A 17,119-nucleotide genomic window follows, 5' to 3' on the forward strand; every position below is an offset into this window, starting at 1 on the left:
GTTTGCACGAAGGTTTTCTTTCCCACACACATTTGTATGTGTATCGCATCAAACTGAGCTGATGTGCCGGATGTGTTTAGCATGTCGGACTCAACTGTCACAGGACACTTCAAATATCTGGATTGTTTGAATACCAGCATATTCAATTGACTTTACAGCTCAACCTGTAGAGCAACATACACTGAAATCCTTCAGCTTATTCAACATCATTTAAAGTCAAGGCAAATATATATGTTTAGCAAAATTTAAATACCCGTTTGGTGGATGTAGCTTCGCTGCCAGGGAAACAATTATTTAGTTCATGCCACTTTAGAACGCTGCAGCCAATGGATGAGGAGGAAAGATCTCAACCGGGTCCCAAGATGCTGTAGGGACATGGAACCAGGACTGATCAATATTTGTAACTTAATTGTGCAGAAGACTTTAATATACAAGGGATATTAACCATCTTGTCCAATATCCTTAAATTAAATACACTGATTATTCTGACGTGTTCAAATCAAAAGACACAGGAACCAGATTAGCGGTGTGTGTTTCAAAGGTGAGACTCTGGAGTGTCGCTGCTCCTGAAATATTCATCGCTGACTTTACTCGATTTTTCCAAAACAGACTGACGCAAATAAACAGGTGACATCAAACTCAGTTACACAAATAAAGTCAATAAGAGTTAAAATTTAGATAAACTGACATTCTGCCTTTTGTGATTAAAGTTTGTTCTGCTGCTACTGTATGTCCTCACACGGTCTACAATGAATAATGTTGTCAATCAGCGGAGAGAGGCCCTCCCACCACACCCCACAAAACCCCCCCACAGTCTTGTATTTTCTGACATCAGACATGAATAAATATCTCATTAAGATCCCCCATAACCATCTGTCCAGTGAGTCTCCTCCTTACAGGACAACGCTCTGGTAAACAAAAGAATAGGATTTCCTCATTACCCTCGTTACCCTCGTTACCCTCATCAGGCACAATACACTCAGGGAACTTGGGTTATACTAAGAAAGTGCTTCCCTGTAATAACTAGCACATAAAACTTCTAATAAATACAGTAATTTTGTGCAAACATGTTGCCACACAGAACAGTAGTCAACTAATATAGATGTTAATTTAAGAATGTAGCTCGTTCATTTGTGGAGCATTTTATTTTGAAATCTCTTGTATATAGATGCAAATGTGTTCAAGAGCTCCACAGTAGTCAGATATAAATATTAAAAGACAGAAAGTTCAATAAAAAAATACAACAAGCAGGACTGCTGCATGCACGATACTCTAAACTGTGCAATATGGGAAGTTGTTTTTGTGTTTTTATGCATCATTGATTGTGTGTGCAATTATCTCTCTGTGTCCATTAAGGCTTAGTCAAATGTTGTTTGGCGGAGGCTTAATGCAAATACACCCACACTACACGTCATTGTTATAAGAAGGGAGTTGAAAATCAACAGATAACTTTATCTGCTGCAGATGTAAGCATGATGCAAAGGTTTGGGACAAACTAATAAACACTGCGATGGGGAGCAGAACAACTTTTTACTTCTTCAAAACTACAACTTTTACTTTTTGCAGTAGCATCTGAAAGGACGTTTCCATGGCCAATGATTTTCAGATATGTAGGTTGTTTGTCTCTGAAAATACACATTTTGAAACATGAACTTTTGACCATTTGTTAAGTTTTGAATTAATATCTCCACATCATTTGTGTCTATTTGATTTATTGCAAATTTCCTCTTAACTATGTCTATGAAACACTGGACAGATGGTGTGTCTGGTTTCACAACCCAAACTGTTTTCAATCACAGTCAACGTGTGTTTTATGTAAAGTCGTGTCTCATCACGCTGTTTTCATTTTTCATTTTATTAAAGCTGAGTAACTGGGACTTTATGATCAAATAAAAATGTTATGATGACTGATCAAGGAGGGGAGTAAAAGCCCCTCGTATTCACTCTATTTGAACTAATATAGATGTACAATGGTAAAAAAATGATAGGCACAGACAAGTAGGCCTATATATAGAGTTTTGTTTGCAGTATGATCAGTGACTGTCACTATGTCAATCTGAGTTTCCTGGAACCACAGCAGACACCCTGGGCTCGTATTCCAGGATGTTTTGACTCGAGCACAAGGAAGTGGCAAACGGCCGCTTTACAATGCTGAGTAAACGATGATGTGTTAGTCGTTGTAATCATGTCCATGTGTTCTTTTATCTCTTGGCACATGGTCAACACAATGCTGGACGTTATTGTGGGCCACAGCTTTAATACAATGCATTGTACGATTGGTTGTATTGGTTATAAGTACACCTGTCAAAGATTTGGTATGATGCCAATATTTTTAAATATATTATAACAATGGTTGGTTTGTCCAAGTTAAAATAAGCTTATTAAATAGAAAGATCAATGGATAGATAGATAGATAGATGGATAGACAGACAGACAGACAGACAGACAGACAGACAGACAGACAGACAGACAGACAGACAGACAGACAGACAGACAGACAGATAGATAGATAGATAGATAGATAGATACTTTAAATTGTGAAAACAGGATTATAATTTGTAATGCCTGTGCATGCAGTATAATATATGTGTATTTTATTTCTTTACATGGTTAAAGGGGATTCTATCTGATTATAACTTGTTTACACACTGTTCTTCAGGCAATAAAAGCCTCATTTAAAATGCTAATCTCATGTTTTCGTAGCATAATCTTAATTTTAGTGTAAGAACTATTGCACTCAAATAAAACGCAGTGAAGTCATTGTATCTTTTGGCATAAAATGTAAATAATGAAGTGAAGTAAAAGTATCTGACAACTGTTTTGGGACCGGTTATGTCTGATTTTTCTGTGTAGTAACAAAAACTGAATAATATTTTTTTGTTTTACCCAAATTGTGTTTCAACAAAACAGAACATACTGTGTACTTTATATCAGAAGTATCAAAGACAGTATTTAATATACCCACTTGAGGAATTAAAAAGGGCATTGTCGTCTGAAAACGATCAGGTCCTCACTCAGCAGGGAGCCCTGGGTAATCACGACCTTTATTCACCCCACAATAAAATGTGTTGCTTTGTCGTCTGTGTGTCGGACTGTGTCTTCTGTGAATACACTTGAAGCCCTGCAGGTCCTGCATCATGTGTCCTGATGCGACTGTAACCAGCTCTGCTTTTAATATGGTTCTGAGCCACTGTGACTGAGAATATAAATGTTGTGCAAATATTGGTTCTTTAAAAGCAGAATGTTTCCTTGCAGCAATGTCTGTTTTAAGTGATCATGGTTTAATTGGAGGCTTGATTTATGGTCTTTGAAGTTTGTGCTTTCCAGCAGAGGCACATTTGCATGATATTTACATTGGTAAAACGCAGACTTTAAACCAGTTCAGCAGGATGAGACGAATGCAAATATTGAACTTGAATTTCCATCTTGTAATGGAAGGTGCCCCCCGTGGGCCCACAACACTGGCTGACTATTTCCCTTTTGTTTAGCTCTATACTGCCCCCACGTGGTAGACAGGAGGGGAAGTTGGTGAGAGTGAGAGAGTTGAGGAGGAGACGAGCTGCAAAGTCAGGTCAGTGTCTTCACAGGAGGGAAACAGACATGAGGGTCGAAGTCTCCAGGTCAGTTGTGATTTGAGTGTAATGGCTGCAGGATCTCACTGATTTCACACTGGACATGTTGGGACAATGAGACAAATGGGAGATTGATTGTTGACAATATTTGGGTTTGGGTTTTGTGTTGTTATGGTGCAGATTTGACCGGAATTTTTTGAGTAGGTGCGTTGTTAATTAGACCTTAACAAAGATGCATGTGTTACTGTTGTTGTTATTACTATTATTGAACATGACATCATCAATAACTTGTAAATACTTTAAACTTATAGTATTTCTTTGTATAGACTTTTAACACATTGGTAAGACATGGCAGTTGTACATATAAACACAGAGGTGCTGTGCCTGGACATTGAAAACAGCACAGAGACTAAATGAAAAGGAAAACAATTCAAAATTATAAAACTCAGTTTAAACAAAAACTTTATTCTGATAATTGATAATTTGTGGATTTTAGCCTGTCATTACATTATGTAATAGTCTAATAGTAATAGTCTAATATTTGTGATTTGACATAGTGAACCAACGAAAAACGTATTCAAATAACAATATTATAAACTTATGTTAAGAAAAAATCATATAAAGAACATTTGAAAAGTCCAAATCCCAATGGACATGTATTACATAAGACTTTGTTCTATCTATAAAAAGCTGCTGACACTGATTAGTGAAGGAAATTAAAACTTTTCACCGCTTTAATCGCTCGGATGCTGCGACCAATGAAAATCACGCTGACACTGACAGCCGCGGTGCATGCCGGGAGCTGTAGTTCGCGCTCGCCGGCAGCCCCTCTGCGGCTCTGTCTCTCGCCGCCGCGCAGGACTACAGAGCCGCGGGTCCCGGACAGAGGCGTCCGGCGGTGACAGCGGTCGGTGCTGGAGCGAAGTACGGCGGCACATACAGCGTCGAGCCCGGGTTCGTGTCCTCTCCGCGTCGCCCCCGAAACTTTGACATCCGACATCATGCAGGCGGAATCCGGGATCGTTCCCGACTTCGAGGTCGCGGAGGAGTTCCAGGAGGAACCGAAGACCTACTACGAGCTGAAGAGCCAGCCGCTGAAAAGCAGGTCAGTGCTCCGGCGGGGGACAGTTATTTCCCACGCTGCAGCGGTTTTGGTGTTTAGGTGATAATTAGTCCGCAGAGAGTTTCTCCTCTCGGCTCCCCCGGGGGACGTCGGAGGAGCTGCTCCCGGCCTCTGAGCCCCGCAAACCGGGGACTCAGCACCAGGGATTCTCCCGCTGCCATGAAGTTATGCAACACTTGGGTGTTGTCTTGTCAACATCAACTTCAAATATTAGCTCGTGGAGGAGCAGACAGGTCAGAGGTGCACGAGATGCTGCCTCACTTATCATGTTCAGATCCGCAGCACGAGGGGAGTGTTGTTTTTAACTTGGACCCCCCCCAAAGAACTCTCATTTAAAGTTGTCAGGTCAAAAAACAAAAAACAAAATCGTTTTACACAGAAGTGGAGCAGTTTGGAAATTCATTGCCAAACATAATAATCACAGTTAAAGTTCATCAATACAACAGATACAACTCGAAGAGACAGAATCTGAATTTGAATTGAGTGGATTAATTCGACCATTATCATTATTAGTAACCTGTTATTGCATCAGAGGATCAAATCAAAAGCCTATTGAAGGGCCGAGCAATTGAGACCAAAAATAAATCAAGATACAAGTTGTGACATCACTCGATATCCACGAGTATCTCGATAAATGTCATATTATCTATTTTAAGTTTAATGTCAAATTCGTTGCTGATGAGTGAAGCTTGTGGCTTTAAACTTGGAAAATGACACTTTACAAATCTGAGGTCGATCAATAATGTGTTTATATGTTTCCAAAATTAATAATCTTATATTGCTATTGATGAAAATGATATTGACGGCGTTGGTTTGCCCTAATATGAGGATCCTGAGGGGTATCTCTTTATTCTGCATGTCGATGAGTCCCAACAAAGCAAAGCTGTTATCAGAGAAAACATGAATCAATAGCTGATATTTCCTCTGGCCTCTCGGGACACGGACACAAACACACTCTCTGCTGCACTCGGAGTTATTAGAAAGCTATTTTCGGCGTTGGCACATTGAGGCCTCTCCAAGCAATCAACATGGAGCTGAGTCAGGTCTGGGGGGGTCTGGCTCTGACCTTTCACCCCCTTTTTCTGGAAGTGCTGCGCAATGAGTGAGCCGTCTGATATGTCTGTTTGTGCACGGTGTTAAATTCAGGTGCCGTTATCCCTCTGCATGGTTCAGGAGTTCAGCACATCAATGCTTTGGTTGAAGGGGGGGAAGGGGGGAGGGGGGGTGCTTATTTGCTTTGTGTTGGAGAATATTTGAGGAGAGGATTGTGATACCGCTGTCTTATTGATAAAATATCGGTATCACTTAAATAAAATAAGTAAATAAGCTGCAGCAAGCAGGCGCCAACTTCGCTTAGCATGAGGACAGGGAGCTGGAGGGGGAGGGGGGGCGGAGCTGGGAGCTGCCCTGGATCCATGCTAACTTAATCTTGTTCTCTAATCTGCCCAAAAATAAAATAACAAATTGTAATTAGAGATGTTCCGATACTGATGCCAGCATTAGAAATGCTCTTTTTCTTCTTCTTCTTCTTCTTCTTCTTCTTCTTCTTCTTCTTCTTCTTCTTCTTCTTCTTCTTCTTTTTGACAGCAGTTGCTCTATTCGGCCAATTGCCAAGTATTGTTTTTAGAGCCGCTGCGAAGAAGCTAGCGGCTAACAGCTAGCTAGAATGTCAGCACTTTTTGTTGTTGCACTATATCACGCTGGAAAGTCCCGGAAAAAAAGAAAAAGTGATGTGAACCAGATGCAACACTTTTTTCAGTTTCGAGCTATTTAAAGGAAGTAATTGTTGTGTATTCCTAGAGGTGGTTATTTATGTTCCATGTTATGACTGTCAACCTAGATAAGATAAGTTCAACCTGAGCCAGGTCGTATAGCAATGACTAGTAGCATATAGCCGCTTTTATTTTATTTTTTGAATACATTGGTATTGGTATTCGTTATCGGCCAATACGCAAAGTCCAGGTATTGGTATCACAAAGGGGAAATGGTATCAGAACACCTCTAATTCAAATTGTATAAGGGGGTCATGCTCCAGACTTTTATTATTTGTTTTGGAAGTGGTTATTTCCTGAAGTCCCTGATGTTTGTGTCACATCCTCAAAATCCCCGTAGAACCCCCACACTGACAGACAACACATCCCTCAGCAGAATCCAGTGGGATTATCAGTAATTTTGCATGTGTCAGAGGTGGTGATACATGGCCTCATTGTGAGGCTGAGACGTGCGGAGGACAGTGCACCACTGTGCTCACACAGAGCTCTTATTGCAGATGTTCCGTTGACTCCTCTCTTATTTTATTTTTCACGCTCGCTGGTTTCTCGACATGTTGTTGCAGATTCGTAAGCTCGTCTCCCTTCTTCTGAATTCAGCCGAAAACACGAGGCCGGGGGGCAAAACAACCGTCAAGTCCAGCAGTCGCAACCTTTAACCCAGTTGTGCATTTTTTAAACTAATTTCTTCATTAGTGAAATGCCATTACGCTTTCACATACACACAGGCTGACTCGGAGCTGTGTTGTCGCTGGCAGAGCCGCAGTCGGACCCGGCCCGACTGAGGGAGCCGGAGAATCACCGATTATTTCATTTCCTGTGGAATAACTTGAAGTTGTGTTGCCTCAATTTCGAAGGTGTCCCACTTCCTCTTCCCGTCACATGAGGATGACCCGGCGCAGTAATAATAGTCACAATGACTGTGTTGTGAGACATTGTTGCGCACAGTGGTTATAATTAGCTCCAGTGATTACTGACGTGTGTGATATCTCGTCACGGCTGACCCCCCCGCTGTTTCTCGATTTCAAATCTCGAGTGTGACAAAATGTGATCTGGGCTTTCGCGGGTCTGTTTGTTTTCTGTCTGCGTATCGTCTCGCCGGCGCTCTGAGGCGGCTGCAGACGACGTGCCAGACGTTTTGTGCCGAATATAGATGTGAGACAGGCGGTGCAGCCGGTCGTCTATGCAGTGTAAATAAGCTGTATAAATTTAGCAGTGGATGTGTTATATCTGAAGCCGAGACTTAGAGGGGGATCATTTTGTTTGCAGGACTACTTGACATGTAAATCCACTATAAATATTTATGCTGCAGTCATACTGAGGCTAAAAGACTTAAGGACTTATGATGCGCTTGTAGTTCACGAGGTGACGCTCGGCAGAAGCTGTGGATCGCGCAAGATTCTCATCGGAATCCGTGTCGATTCTCAAAATGAGACTTTTCACTTTGGTGAATATGATATAACAGCTTTTACCTTTCATCAAATATATTCTAAACTTTATAGGATTATTAAAGTTTACTGTCATATGAATAGAAAGACCTGTGCAATGTATTTAAGACGATATTGTAATCATCAATCTGATGGAAGCTTCCACAGCTGGACACCAGGGCCCCACTGATATGGGTTTTTAGGGCTTGATGCTTATAGCAATATTAGGGAGTAGGAAATATGAAAAGATTGATATATTGGCCAATATTTAATTTAATACATTTTTATCAAATTGAATCGAGTCTTGATATTTAACAGTTTAACCTAATAATAAACAAAAAGAAAACATAACTACCACCAAACATGTAGAATATGTCTTGATATAAAATGTTAACATAATTGCAGACATTTATTTTACATTGTTTATTCCTTAAAATGCATCTTTGAATATTAGCACATATCGGCATATACAGCTTGACAGTCCGTGATGCAATTATATCATTCTACTTCCTCTGTTTGTGATTGATGTTCTGCTCAAGAATCTTTCAGAAGAACAAAACAAAAAAAGAGAATATTCATATTAAAAGTTAGTTTAATGGAGAGTTAGGCACTTTCCCAACTCTATGTGAACATTTTAATCACTCCTAGTCTTTCCCCACCTGGAATATGACACTGAGGTGACATGGAAAGGGTATGTGTTTATATATATTCTAGTCTCATTGGCCAATTCACCCATTCACACACACAACTCACACAGTGATCAGGGGCAGTTTGAGGTAGATGAAGTTGCCCAAGGACACTAAGGTACACGGAATGGGGGAGACTGGTATCGAACCCACGACCTCCCGGTTAGGGGATGAACTGCGCGAGAATCGTATCAGAAATAAAATCAACCTGTACTTTAAAACAAAACAAGAATAGTATTTTGAAACCTCTCAACGAATAATATCGCAAAGTGTCAAATGAAAGTGTTTGACAGAGTGCTGAGTCAGAGGCCGGCAGGTGTGAAAGTTGGTGTTAGGAGCAGCTTGTTCCCACGAAGAATCCAAGACAGATGCCAAGAGATTCATCTAAGATCTTAGAAAGAGCAAAAAGGCTAAATTACACAAGCAGGTGTTAAAGCTGCAGTAAAATAGTTGAAGGGCAACTTGTCCTGCAGTCAACATCACTCAGCTGCATCCTAACCTCATCTGCTGAGTCTTTTTTGCAGTTCTCCCTCAGGAAACCCTCCGAAACTTCGGGTTATTGTTCTGCTTCATGAGCTGTAACACTGACGGTCTGTGATCTCTGTCAGCCTCTGTTGGTGACCGGTAGGAACTGCAAAGCACCGAGAGGGCCACCTCAACAGGTTGCACCCACACCTGCTATTTACACAAGTCTTTTCTTTAACAGTTAACAAACATTAGTCTTTTAGTTTAAGTCTTATTTTCTTTACGGATTAGTCTGCAGGATAAGTTCTGGATTGATATGCAAATGTTATGGCCTATCAAACATATAGTACAAATAGTACAAGACCCAATGAAATTATCAAATTGCTTGTTTTGACAAAGCCGAACCCAAAAGACACTTTCAAACATTAATATCACACGAGACAGAGAAAAAGCAGAAAATCCTCACAATCAAAAAACTGAAACCAGTAAATAATTTCTTCTGCGATGACGAATTGATTTAAAATTTCAGCCCTAAAAACAAAGTGAATCTACGTTGGCGTTTGCTGTCTGTGTGAAAAAGGAGCTCGTAGCTCTTCTCCTGTCCTTAAACTCATGTCTACAACAACAGTTACATTAAGTTTTCTTTTATTTGCTCATGGGGTGTAAATTAAGGATTAGTATTATTTTCCCGCCGTGAATCATCACCAAGGGTTTCTTGACGAGAATGTGCTTGTTGACTATAATCGTCACCTCCGAGGGGAAGTGAAGTTGCGTGAAAAGCCGCTCTCTTGTGTTTGTACAACATTACAACGTTATTGATATGAACTTGAGAACTTTATGGACTCACTCAACCTGCTGCAGGAAAGCGTATTGAAATCCTTCCCCTGGGACCAGTGTCCTTGGATGCTCTGCTTCCCCCTTGTTGAAGCACCGAGGGAGGAGAGGGAGCAGGAGCACACCGTCCTGCTGAACACCAGTAAAGGTTATTATGGAGGGAACAACACCTTATTATAGAAATAAAACCCGGCAAGTTCAAGTTATTCCACCCGGTGCTGGCTCCCGGCAAAGACCCTGATTATCTCTTTGGATGCTTTAACAGCTTACCCAGCTTTGTTTTGCTCTGGCAACTGAATTTCTCCAGCAGCACTGGCAATTAGCAGGGAAGTAGGTTTTACAGCATTTATTCCACTGTTTGTCTGAAGGAAATGTGATCTATGAATTTGTTGCAGGAAAATGCAGCATTGTTATGCACTGACGGGTGATAGGTGTGGTGGACTTCTACATTTCGTTATTTAGGCTGAATCAACACCAATACGTTTTTGTTTTGGCATTTTCAATCTCTCTCCGAAGGAACGTTCTGGTTCCGAATCGGTTTTAATCCCCGTCCATACGAAACATGCCTGAAAACACACAGCACCAGTCCGTGGATCATGAGTGTAAACGAGAAGGCATGTGGGTGCCATGGAAAACGCCACTGGACACGGACCTTGTTGCAGATTGCCCCATTAACAGCTCATCTCCTTCGCACGCAAGCAGTCGTAGGGTTGTGAAATGCAGAGTTTAGCTGCACGACAGCTGTTTGCAAAGACAACAGGGTCAGCATTCTACACTAGTTGCCGGGTCTAATGTCAGTTGTTTTCTCCCTGGGGGGAGGGGGGGGGGGGGGGGGCGGTCATGTGGTAGAAGCCTGACGAATCAGCGAAGGCTTCATCATCACTGGAAAGACCCGGACAGTGAGTGTCTACGTCATCGACTCTGCCCGTCCAGACTAAAACACATCCCAGCTTGTAAACTAGAACAAGGCCAGGAGGGTTTCCAAACGTCTCCGGTGCAGCTGTGAAACTCTGGAGTAGTGTGGACTGCCGGCGGATCTGTCCCTTTCAAATTAAAACATTTGGCTGTAGCCTTTATCAATGTGTCATCTTTGATTTTAGGAAATGCTGATAGAAGCTCGTCACTGTTTTCCGCAGCTGTAGGATGTTGGGTTTCCTGTGGTTTATCATGTGTGTTCAAAAAGCTGTATTGGTTTTGTTTTCGTGTCAATTGAACTGGTCGTACTTGAGTAAACACTGAGTTTATACCTGCAGTTGTGGTTGAACGTGGTTGAACTATGGCTGAACTTTTCCGAAAACGTCATCATGTCAGTGCAGACACTAGATTACAGATGCTTCCCATTATCACTGATGTTTCTTGCTAGTAAGTGACTGGTGGGGGGTGATGGCAGCTGCAGCACTCTCTCTCTGTGTGTGTGTGTGTGTGTGTGTGTGTGTGTGTGTGTGTGTGTGTGTGTGTGTGTGATCAGCAGGGGAGTCCGAGCATACGAGTGCACTTTCATGTAGGGTCACCGCCCTGTGCTCCAGCAGCGAGGTCGTGCGGCCTGTCGGGACGCGACCCGGTCTGATCTGGGAACACCTGCGTGGTGCTGGAGACAAACTGAAGGATGCAGGTTCATCGCAGGCAGCTGGTTTTTGCAGGACGGCGTTTTAACAGCTCAGCTTCACAGCTTCCTTTTAACGTGAGATCTCATTAACGGTTCCCCGTCTCATCGCTCTTGCACTACTCTCCCTTTATAGCTTCGTGATATTCACAAGAAGTCGTGCACGCCCACTTTCTCCGTACAATTGCATTGTTGTTCCGCCCTCATGTCGGCAGCAGAGGTAGTCGCGAGGCTGGATTCCATGTTTGTGTTGAAGGGAGAGCCGGCATGGCAGGACTGACGCTGACGTTTTCTGTGTTACTCTTCTTACCTCTGAGTTCAGGGCGGTGGTTTGCAATATAAGATAGAACTCTAACAAGATGTGGACTCGTTTGATGGACAGTGAGGAGGTCAATGTACGTTTACATCCAGAGCAGCAACACTAAAGCCTCAGGACAGTAGGACATCTTGAGGGTGAGTACTCAATCTATTCGTTCAGTGTCCTGCCCAAGGACATGCAGATTGGAGGAGCCTGGAATCGATCCACTGACCTTCCAATTAGTGGACGGCTCCTGAGCCACAGCTGCTCTGCTGGAGGTTTCATCCAATTGAACCTGTGCAGCTTGCTGGTCTTTGCTTTTGATTCCTGACAGGAACGAGACAATCTGAAATATTACCAGTGAGCTTCTGTGGGGTTTGACAGGACGGGCACCAATTGGTAGTTGTATGTTGACCTTTTGAAGCTACTCAACTTCGGATCCATGACATAACGAAGCCGCTGGTATATGCTCCAACCTGTTTGATGGTCGAACTTGACATAACTCACCTCGCACCTTTCTAATGATGCAATGTGGGCTCCTCTGACAGTTTCTGCAGCTTCTGAAACCCAATGTGTTCCCTTGTCAGGCAGATGTGAGGACGTGGGAAAGAAGGAAGGGTTTTCACTTCTCCCTCTTGTTCTCTGGTTTCTAATTCCATTATTCCTGACACTGTTTGCTTCATTGCATGTACAAATAGGTGCAACAACATAAATGCCTTTGAGGAGAGATTGTGTTGCACATTTATCAACATTTGAACATTTCTCATGTTTCAACACTGTTTGGCAATATATAGAGACATCCTTGTTGGAAAGGTGCTCCATGTTTCACTCCATACCTTTCCCCTGGTCGTCCCCCAGGGATGAAAGCTCTCCTCTTTTATGGATGAATCTTCTCAACTTGCCTAGAAGCTTAAAGTAATTTAATTGTAGTTTAAACATGGATACCCACATAGATAACGATACCTTTACTTTAACCTAACCTAACATTTGTATTTGCATAGTATGGTTTTCATGTCCATGTGGACTTTTCACACCTCTCATTTAGGTACACAGAGCCAGTGCTTTAAGGGTTGGCAGTGGCAGTAGCAGGAGGTGCACAAAAATGTATTATTCTAATGATAAATAACATTTAACTACAGTTATATCTGTATCTATTTCTTAAATTTAGTTTTACAAAGTTAGGAAAGCAATGTTTAAGTCAAGGTGGATGTTGCCTTACACACAAATCTGAAGAGAGAAACTTCCCACGTTCAGAGGACGGATGTGAAAATGGCCTTTAGTGTCAAACTCTGCTCATTCATCATTCTGCAGAGTGAAGGTAAAACGTATCACTGTCATAAAGCTGAAAACAGGCTGGTTTCTTTAGCTCATGAAAAGTTGGCCTTCTTTCCAGACCCTGTGTTTTCACGGGACAGTGTTGAGGACCTGGTTGCTGGGTGTCCACTCTGAGGTGGCAACACATGTCTTGAAGTGAAACAGTATCTGTGTGGTTTTAATGTGGCGTGTTGATGAACGGTGTGTTTCCAGTTGGCGCCTGCCCTCTGCTCTGCTCCGCTGTTGCTCCGGACGGGGCTGGTCCTCGGCCTGGGACTGTGTGGCGATTGGAGATTCCAGGCCAGGCCCTGGAGCCTCCCCCCTCTGACACTCTCCCAGCGCTGCACCGCCGGCATGACTTTCACTGCTCTCCAAGGGCGGGTGGTGCACCTTCAGAAAAAAACAAACAAATATGGAGGCCTTAGGAGTGCAAGTGTACAGACCCTGCTCCTTTGACTGTCTGTGAGTATGGCTCCTCAGCATCTGTGATATTGTTGGCACGTGTTAAGGCATAAGTTTGAATTGTGTTTGTGTGTGTGTGTGTGTGTGTGTGTGTGTGTGTGTGTGTGTGTAGAATACTACAATTACATGTGTACATGAAGGACAGTGTGCACAGAGCTGTGTGTTGTAACATATATACAGTCATCAGCAGACTTCTCCTTTTGTAGTGTGTAGTTTTGAGTAGTTTTGGCTATAACTGGTTAAATTGTAGAATGAGTATTGAGCTAATGTCTAAGAAGTATAAAGCTTAAATATCTGGGACTCTGAAACATCATAAAAGGCACGAAATGGCTTTATTTTGTAGCAGAAAAGCAGTTTGAGCAAAGTAAAATAAGATGTCTTCTATTAGTCTTTAGATCAGGTTGTTGTGTTACCGTTATTGTCCATTAGGTAGCGCTGTTTAGCGGTCACTAAAGGTTCACTATGAATTACCTGCAGGGGCCCAGGTGGCCCTGGTCTGACAGATCCTGTATCAGCTCAGGTTTTACACACGGTCGGACCCGAGTTGCTCCTCTGAACTTTAACTTGCCTTCGCTGTTTTCTCAGAAGGCAAAGCTACTTCATTATCTCGGTTTAGTCTCCGTCACACCGTCAGTCGGGTATGACCTGCGTGAAACACTCGGCTCTGACTCGTAAAACACGGAGTACGATGGAGATTCAGAGGAATCATGAGTTGGGTGGGTGGGGCCCTTCAAGACTGTGCAGCCATTGTTTTGTTTTTTTCTTTGAGATACACAAATATGAGAGGAGGTGTGCGCAATCACACACACACAGACACACACACACACCAGCGAAAAGTTAAAAAGGACAAAAGAGCTTTTTATGTATTTCAGTGGTTCGTTTGGCAAAACGCCACGGAACAGTTGGAAAGAAGAAAGAGAAGTTGATCTTTGCTTTGTAGAGAGTTTCTGGTCAGACACACACACACACACACACGCACACACACAAACACACACACACACAAGTCAATCTGATAATCAGGAATTTATGAACAAGAAAATCATGAGGTGCTACAACTCTCTCGCCGCACACCTCAGCTGTAAATCTCTCTCCACTGTTTGGAAACATGTAATTATTCAAGCGTAATGAGACTCTTCCAGTGCAGACCCTTTGATGTGGTTGATACTTCTATTTAATTTTCACGTTTTGTTTGAATATTCATTTCAGCCCAACGGATATATAGACGTGGCTGATAGCTGTCGTGCTAATGTCAACGTTTATAAAGACATAAGAGAAATGTATGTGTACAGATCACAAACAAATTAAGCCAACTTGTACTGGATTTGAACGTTGCCATCTTGTGTCAAGTCGGGTTATGGAGCCTTGTGAGGTCCTGCCGATACAGGCGCTCGACCAATCACGAGTCAGCTGTCAATCATGACGTCATGAAGCATCAAATAACTAACTGGGTTGATGGGTGGGCGTGTAGGGAGGGAGGTAGGGTACAAAAAAACTTCAAGAACCAATGAAACAGTCGATGTGTCTTTTCTCTCGGGTGCTGACTCCGGTGTATTGTCTCTTATTCCTGGAAGTGTTGCTGCACCCTCAGGATGTTGTTTTGTTTGAGATCAAAATGATCGTATGTTTTCATAGAGAACGTTTGGAACAGTGTGAAGATGTTTTGATCAGACGAGTTGTTGCCAGAGCTATAAAAGTCGGCCTGTAAGACTCAGGGGCGTCGCCTGGGAGTGATGTGTGTTTTTCTGGTGTAAAGTTCACAGGGGGGGGGGGAGCAGATATAAAGCTGTGAAAGAAGCTTCTTGTACAGAGATAACACTGTTTTTGACTCTGGGTAAGGATGAACGTGTTAAGCTGAACTTTTGAGTTTGAGTCACAAAACCAAAACGGGAAGACAAGTGATAAAGAAGCTTGTATCATGGAGAGGAAGAAGTAATAGATGTATTCATAAAAAATAACTGGTGTGAGAGAAAGATCAATGGGGACATTGATATATGTGTGTGAACACGGCAGAAATATCTTTAGGCTACATGTTATTACTACAATTTCATCCACCCCTATAAAATGTAACATCCTGCACTTCCCACAGGACTAATGCATGCTGGGAAGGTTGTTAGTGGCGGATGCTGCTTATAGCCGCCCTGCAGACAAACAAAAGATATTTTCACATACAGTAGTCTTACCAGAATACCTGCATTGTTAACATCCATGTTTATAGGAGTCTTCTTTCTCACGGCTCCATTGCTTTGTTTGTTGCTGCTTCACTTCCACCAACTGTCCATCACTGGAATGGCATAAAAACTAAATTAACACGTCAGTCGTTGTGTCTGTGTCCTCGCCTGCATGCACTGTGTGGACCACCTCTTAAAATCTACACTCTATGGTGCTAATATCTTGAACTGAAGTATTTAGGAATTAATATATCTATATTCTGTCAAAAGAAAGGAAGGGTGGATGGTTGGATTGATGGGTTGGTGGATGGATGTGTAGATGGATGGATAGATGGAGGGTGGGTGGATGGATGGATGGATGGATGGATGGATGGATGGATGGATGGATGGATGAATGATTTAGGGTTGGTGGTTGGGTGGGTGGATGGATGATAGATGGAGGGGTGGGTGGTTGGTTGTTTGGATGTGTGGATGGATGGATGGACGGATGGATGGATGGATGGGTGGTTGGATGGATGGGTGGGTGGGTGAGTGGGTGGGTGGATGGGTGGGTGGGTGGGTGGATGGATAGATGGAGGGGTGGTTGGATTGAGGGGTGGATGGATGGTGGTGGATGGATAGAAGGATAGATGGAGGGTGGGTGGTTGGTTGTTTGGATGTGTGGATGGATGGATGGATGGAGGGTGGTTGGGTGGATGGGTAGATTGATGGTTGGTCTGATGGAGGGGTGGCTGTATTGTGGGGTGGATGGATGGATGGGTGGTTGGATGGACAGAAGGATGGATGGAGGGGTGGGTGTGTGGATTAAAATAAACCCAAAATATTTTTTTTACTTTAAACTTGTGTTTTGAGCCTTTGGTCCAAGACAAACCCTAAAATCTGAATCTACTTAATTGCTGCAACTCAACAGTGTGTCCATGAAGTAATCAATACAATGTGAAGTGTGTATTTCTCCAGCAGGTTATACAACAGGGTGACATTTGAAATGATAAGGCTCTAATTAGGAAGTAATACAAGATAAAAAAAAAGACCTGTGTTTAGCATGGGAACGATTGTTGTTTTCTTGTCAATTCAAATCGTGAAAAGTACCCGTCGCAACTTCAATTTCAGATTCCTGTTTGTAATGAGAGGACACAACACAAAGATATTCAGTTTCAATCACAGACATTTCATTATTACATTTCTGCTTAAAAATGACACATGACTTAGCTAACATGACATAACTGGGTTATCAAAACCGTTGCCTGTGAGTAAAATAATCGGCCACTTGTCTCAGCTCTAGTTTAATCACAGTTATGCTCATGTTGCCTGCAAGTTCAAGTTTTTGTATTTACGGAACCGGAGACGAGAAAAAAGGAAATGAAACTTACTCTTTTGTTGAAACTCCAAAAACTGTGA

The 17,119-nt window shown here is 42.5% G+C and overlaps 1 protein-coding gene across 10 annotated transcripts in view; it reads left to right on the forward strand.

Moving 5' to 3' along the window:
- Window positions 1-4,480: 4,480 nt before the first annotated feature.
- LOC128442359 (microphthalmia-associated transcription factor) overlaps window positions 4,481-17,119 on the forward strand; it is a 30,817-nt gene continuing 18,178 nt past the window's right edge. For 7 of the 10 annotated variants that reach the window (XM_053424785.1, XM_053424784.1, XM_053424781.1 and 4 more), the window contains exon 1: window positions 4,481-4,677. In XM_053424785.1, coding sequence (XP_053280760.1) covers window positions 4,574-4,677 — 104 coding nt within the window. In that variant the 5' untranslated portion in view covers window positions 4,481-4,573. Of the gene's footprint in view, window positions 4,684-13,503; window positions 13,554-16,831; window positions 16,838-17,119 lie in introns of those variants that run through there. The other 3 variants (XM_053424789.1, XM_053424780.1, XM_053424783.1) reach the window with 3 other exon arrangements.

Source organism: Pleuronectes platessa, chromosome 6 (assembly GCF_947347685.1).
Source record: "Pleuronectes platessa chromosome 6, fPlePla1.1, whole genome shotgun sequence".
Taxonomy (NCBI): domain Eukaryota; kingdom Metazoa; phylum Chordata; class Actinopteri; order Pleuronectiformes; family Pleuronectidae; genus Pleuronectes; species Pleuronectes platessa.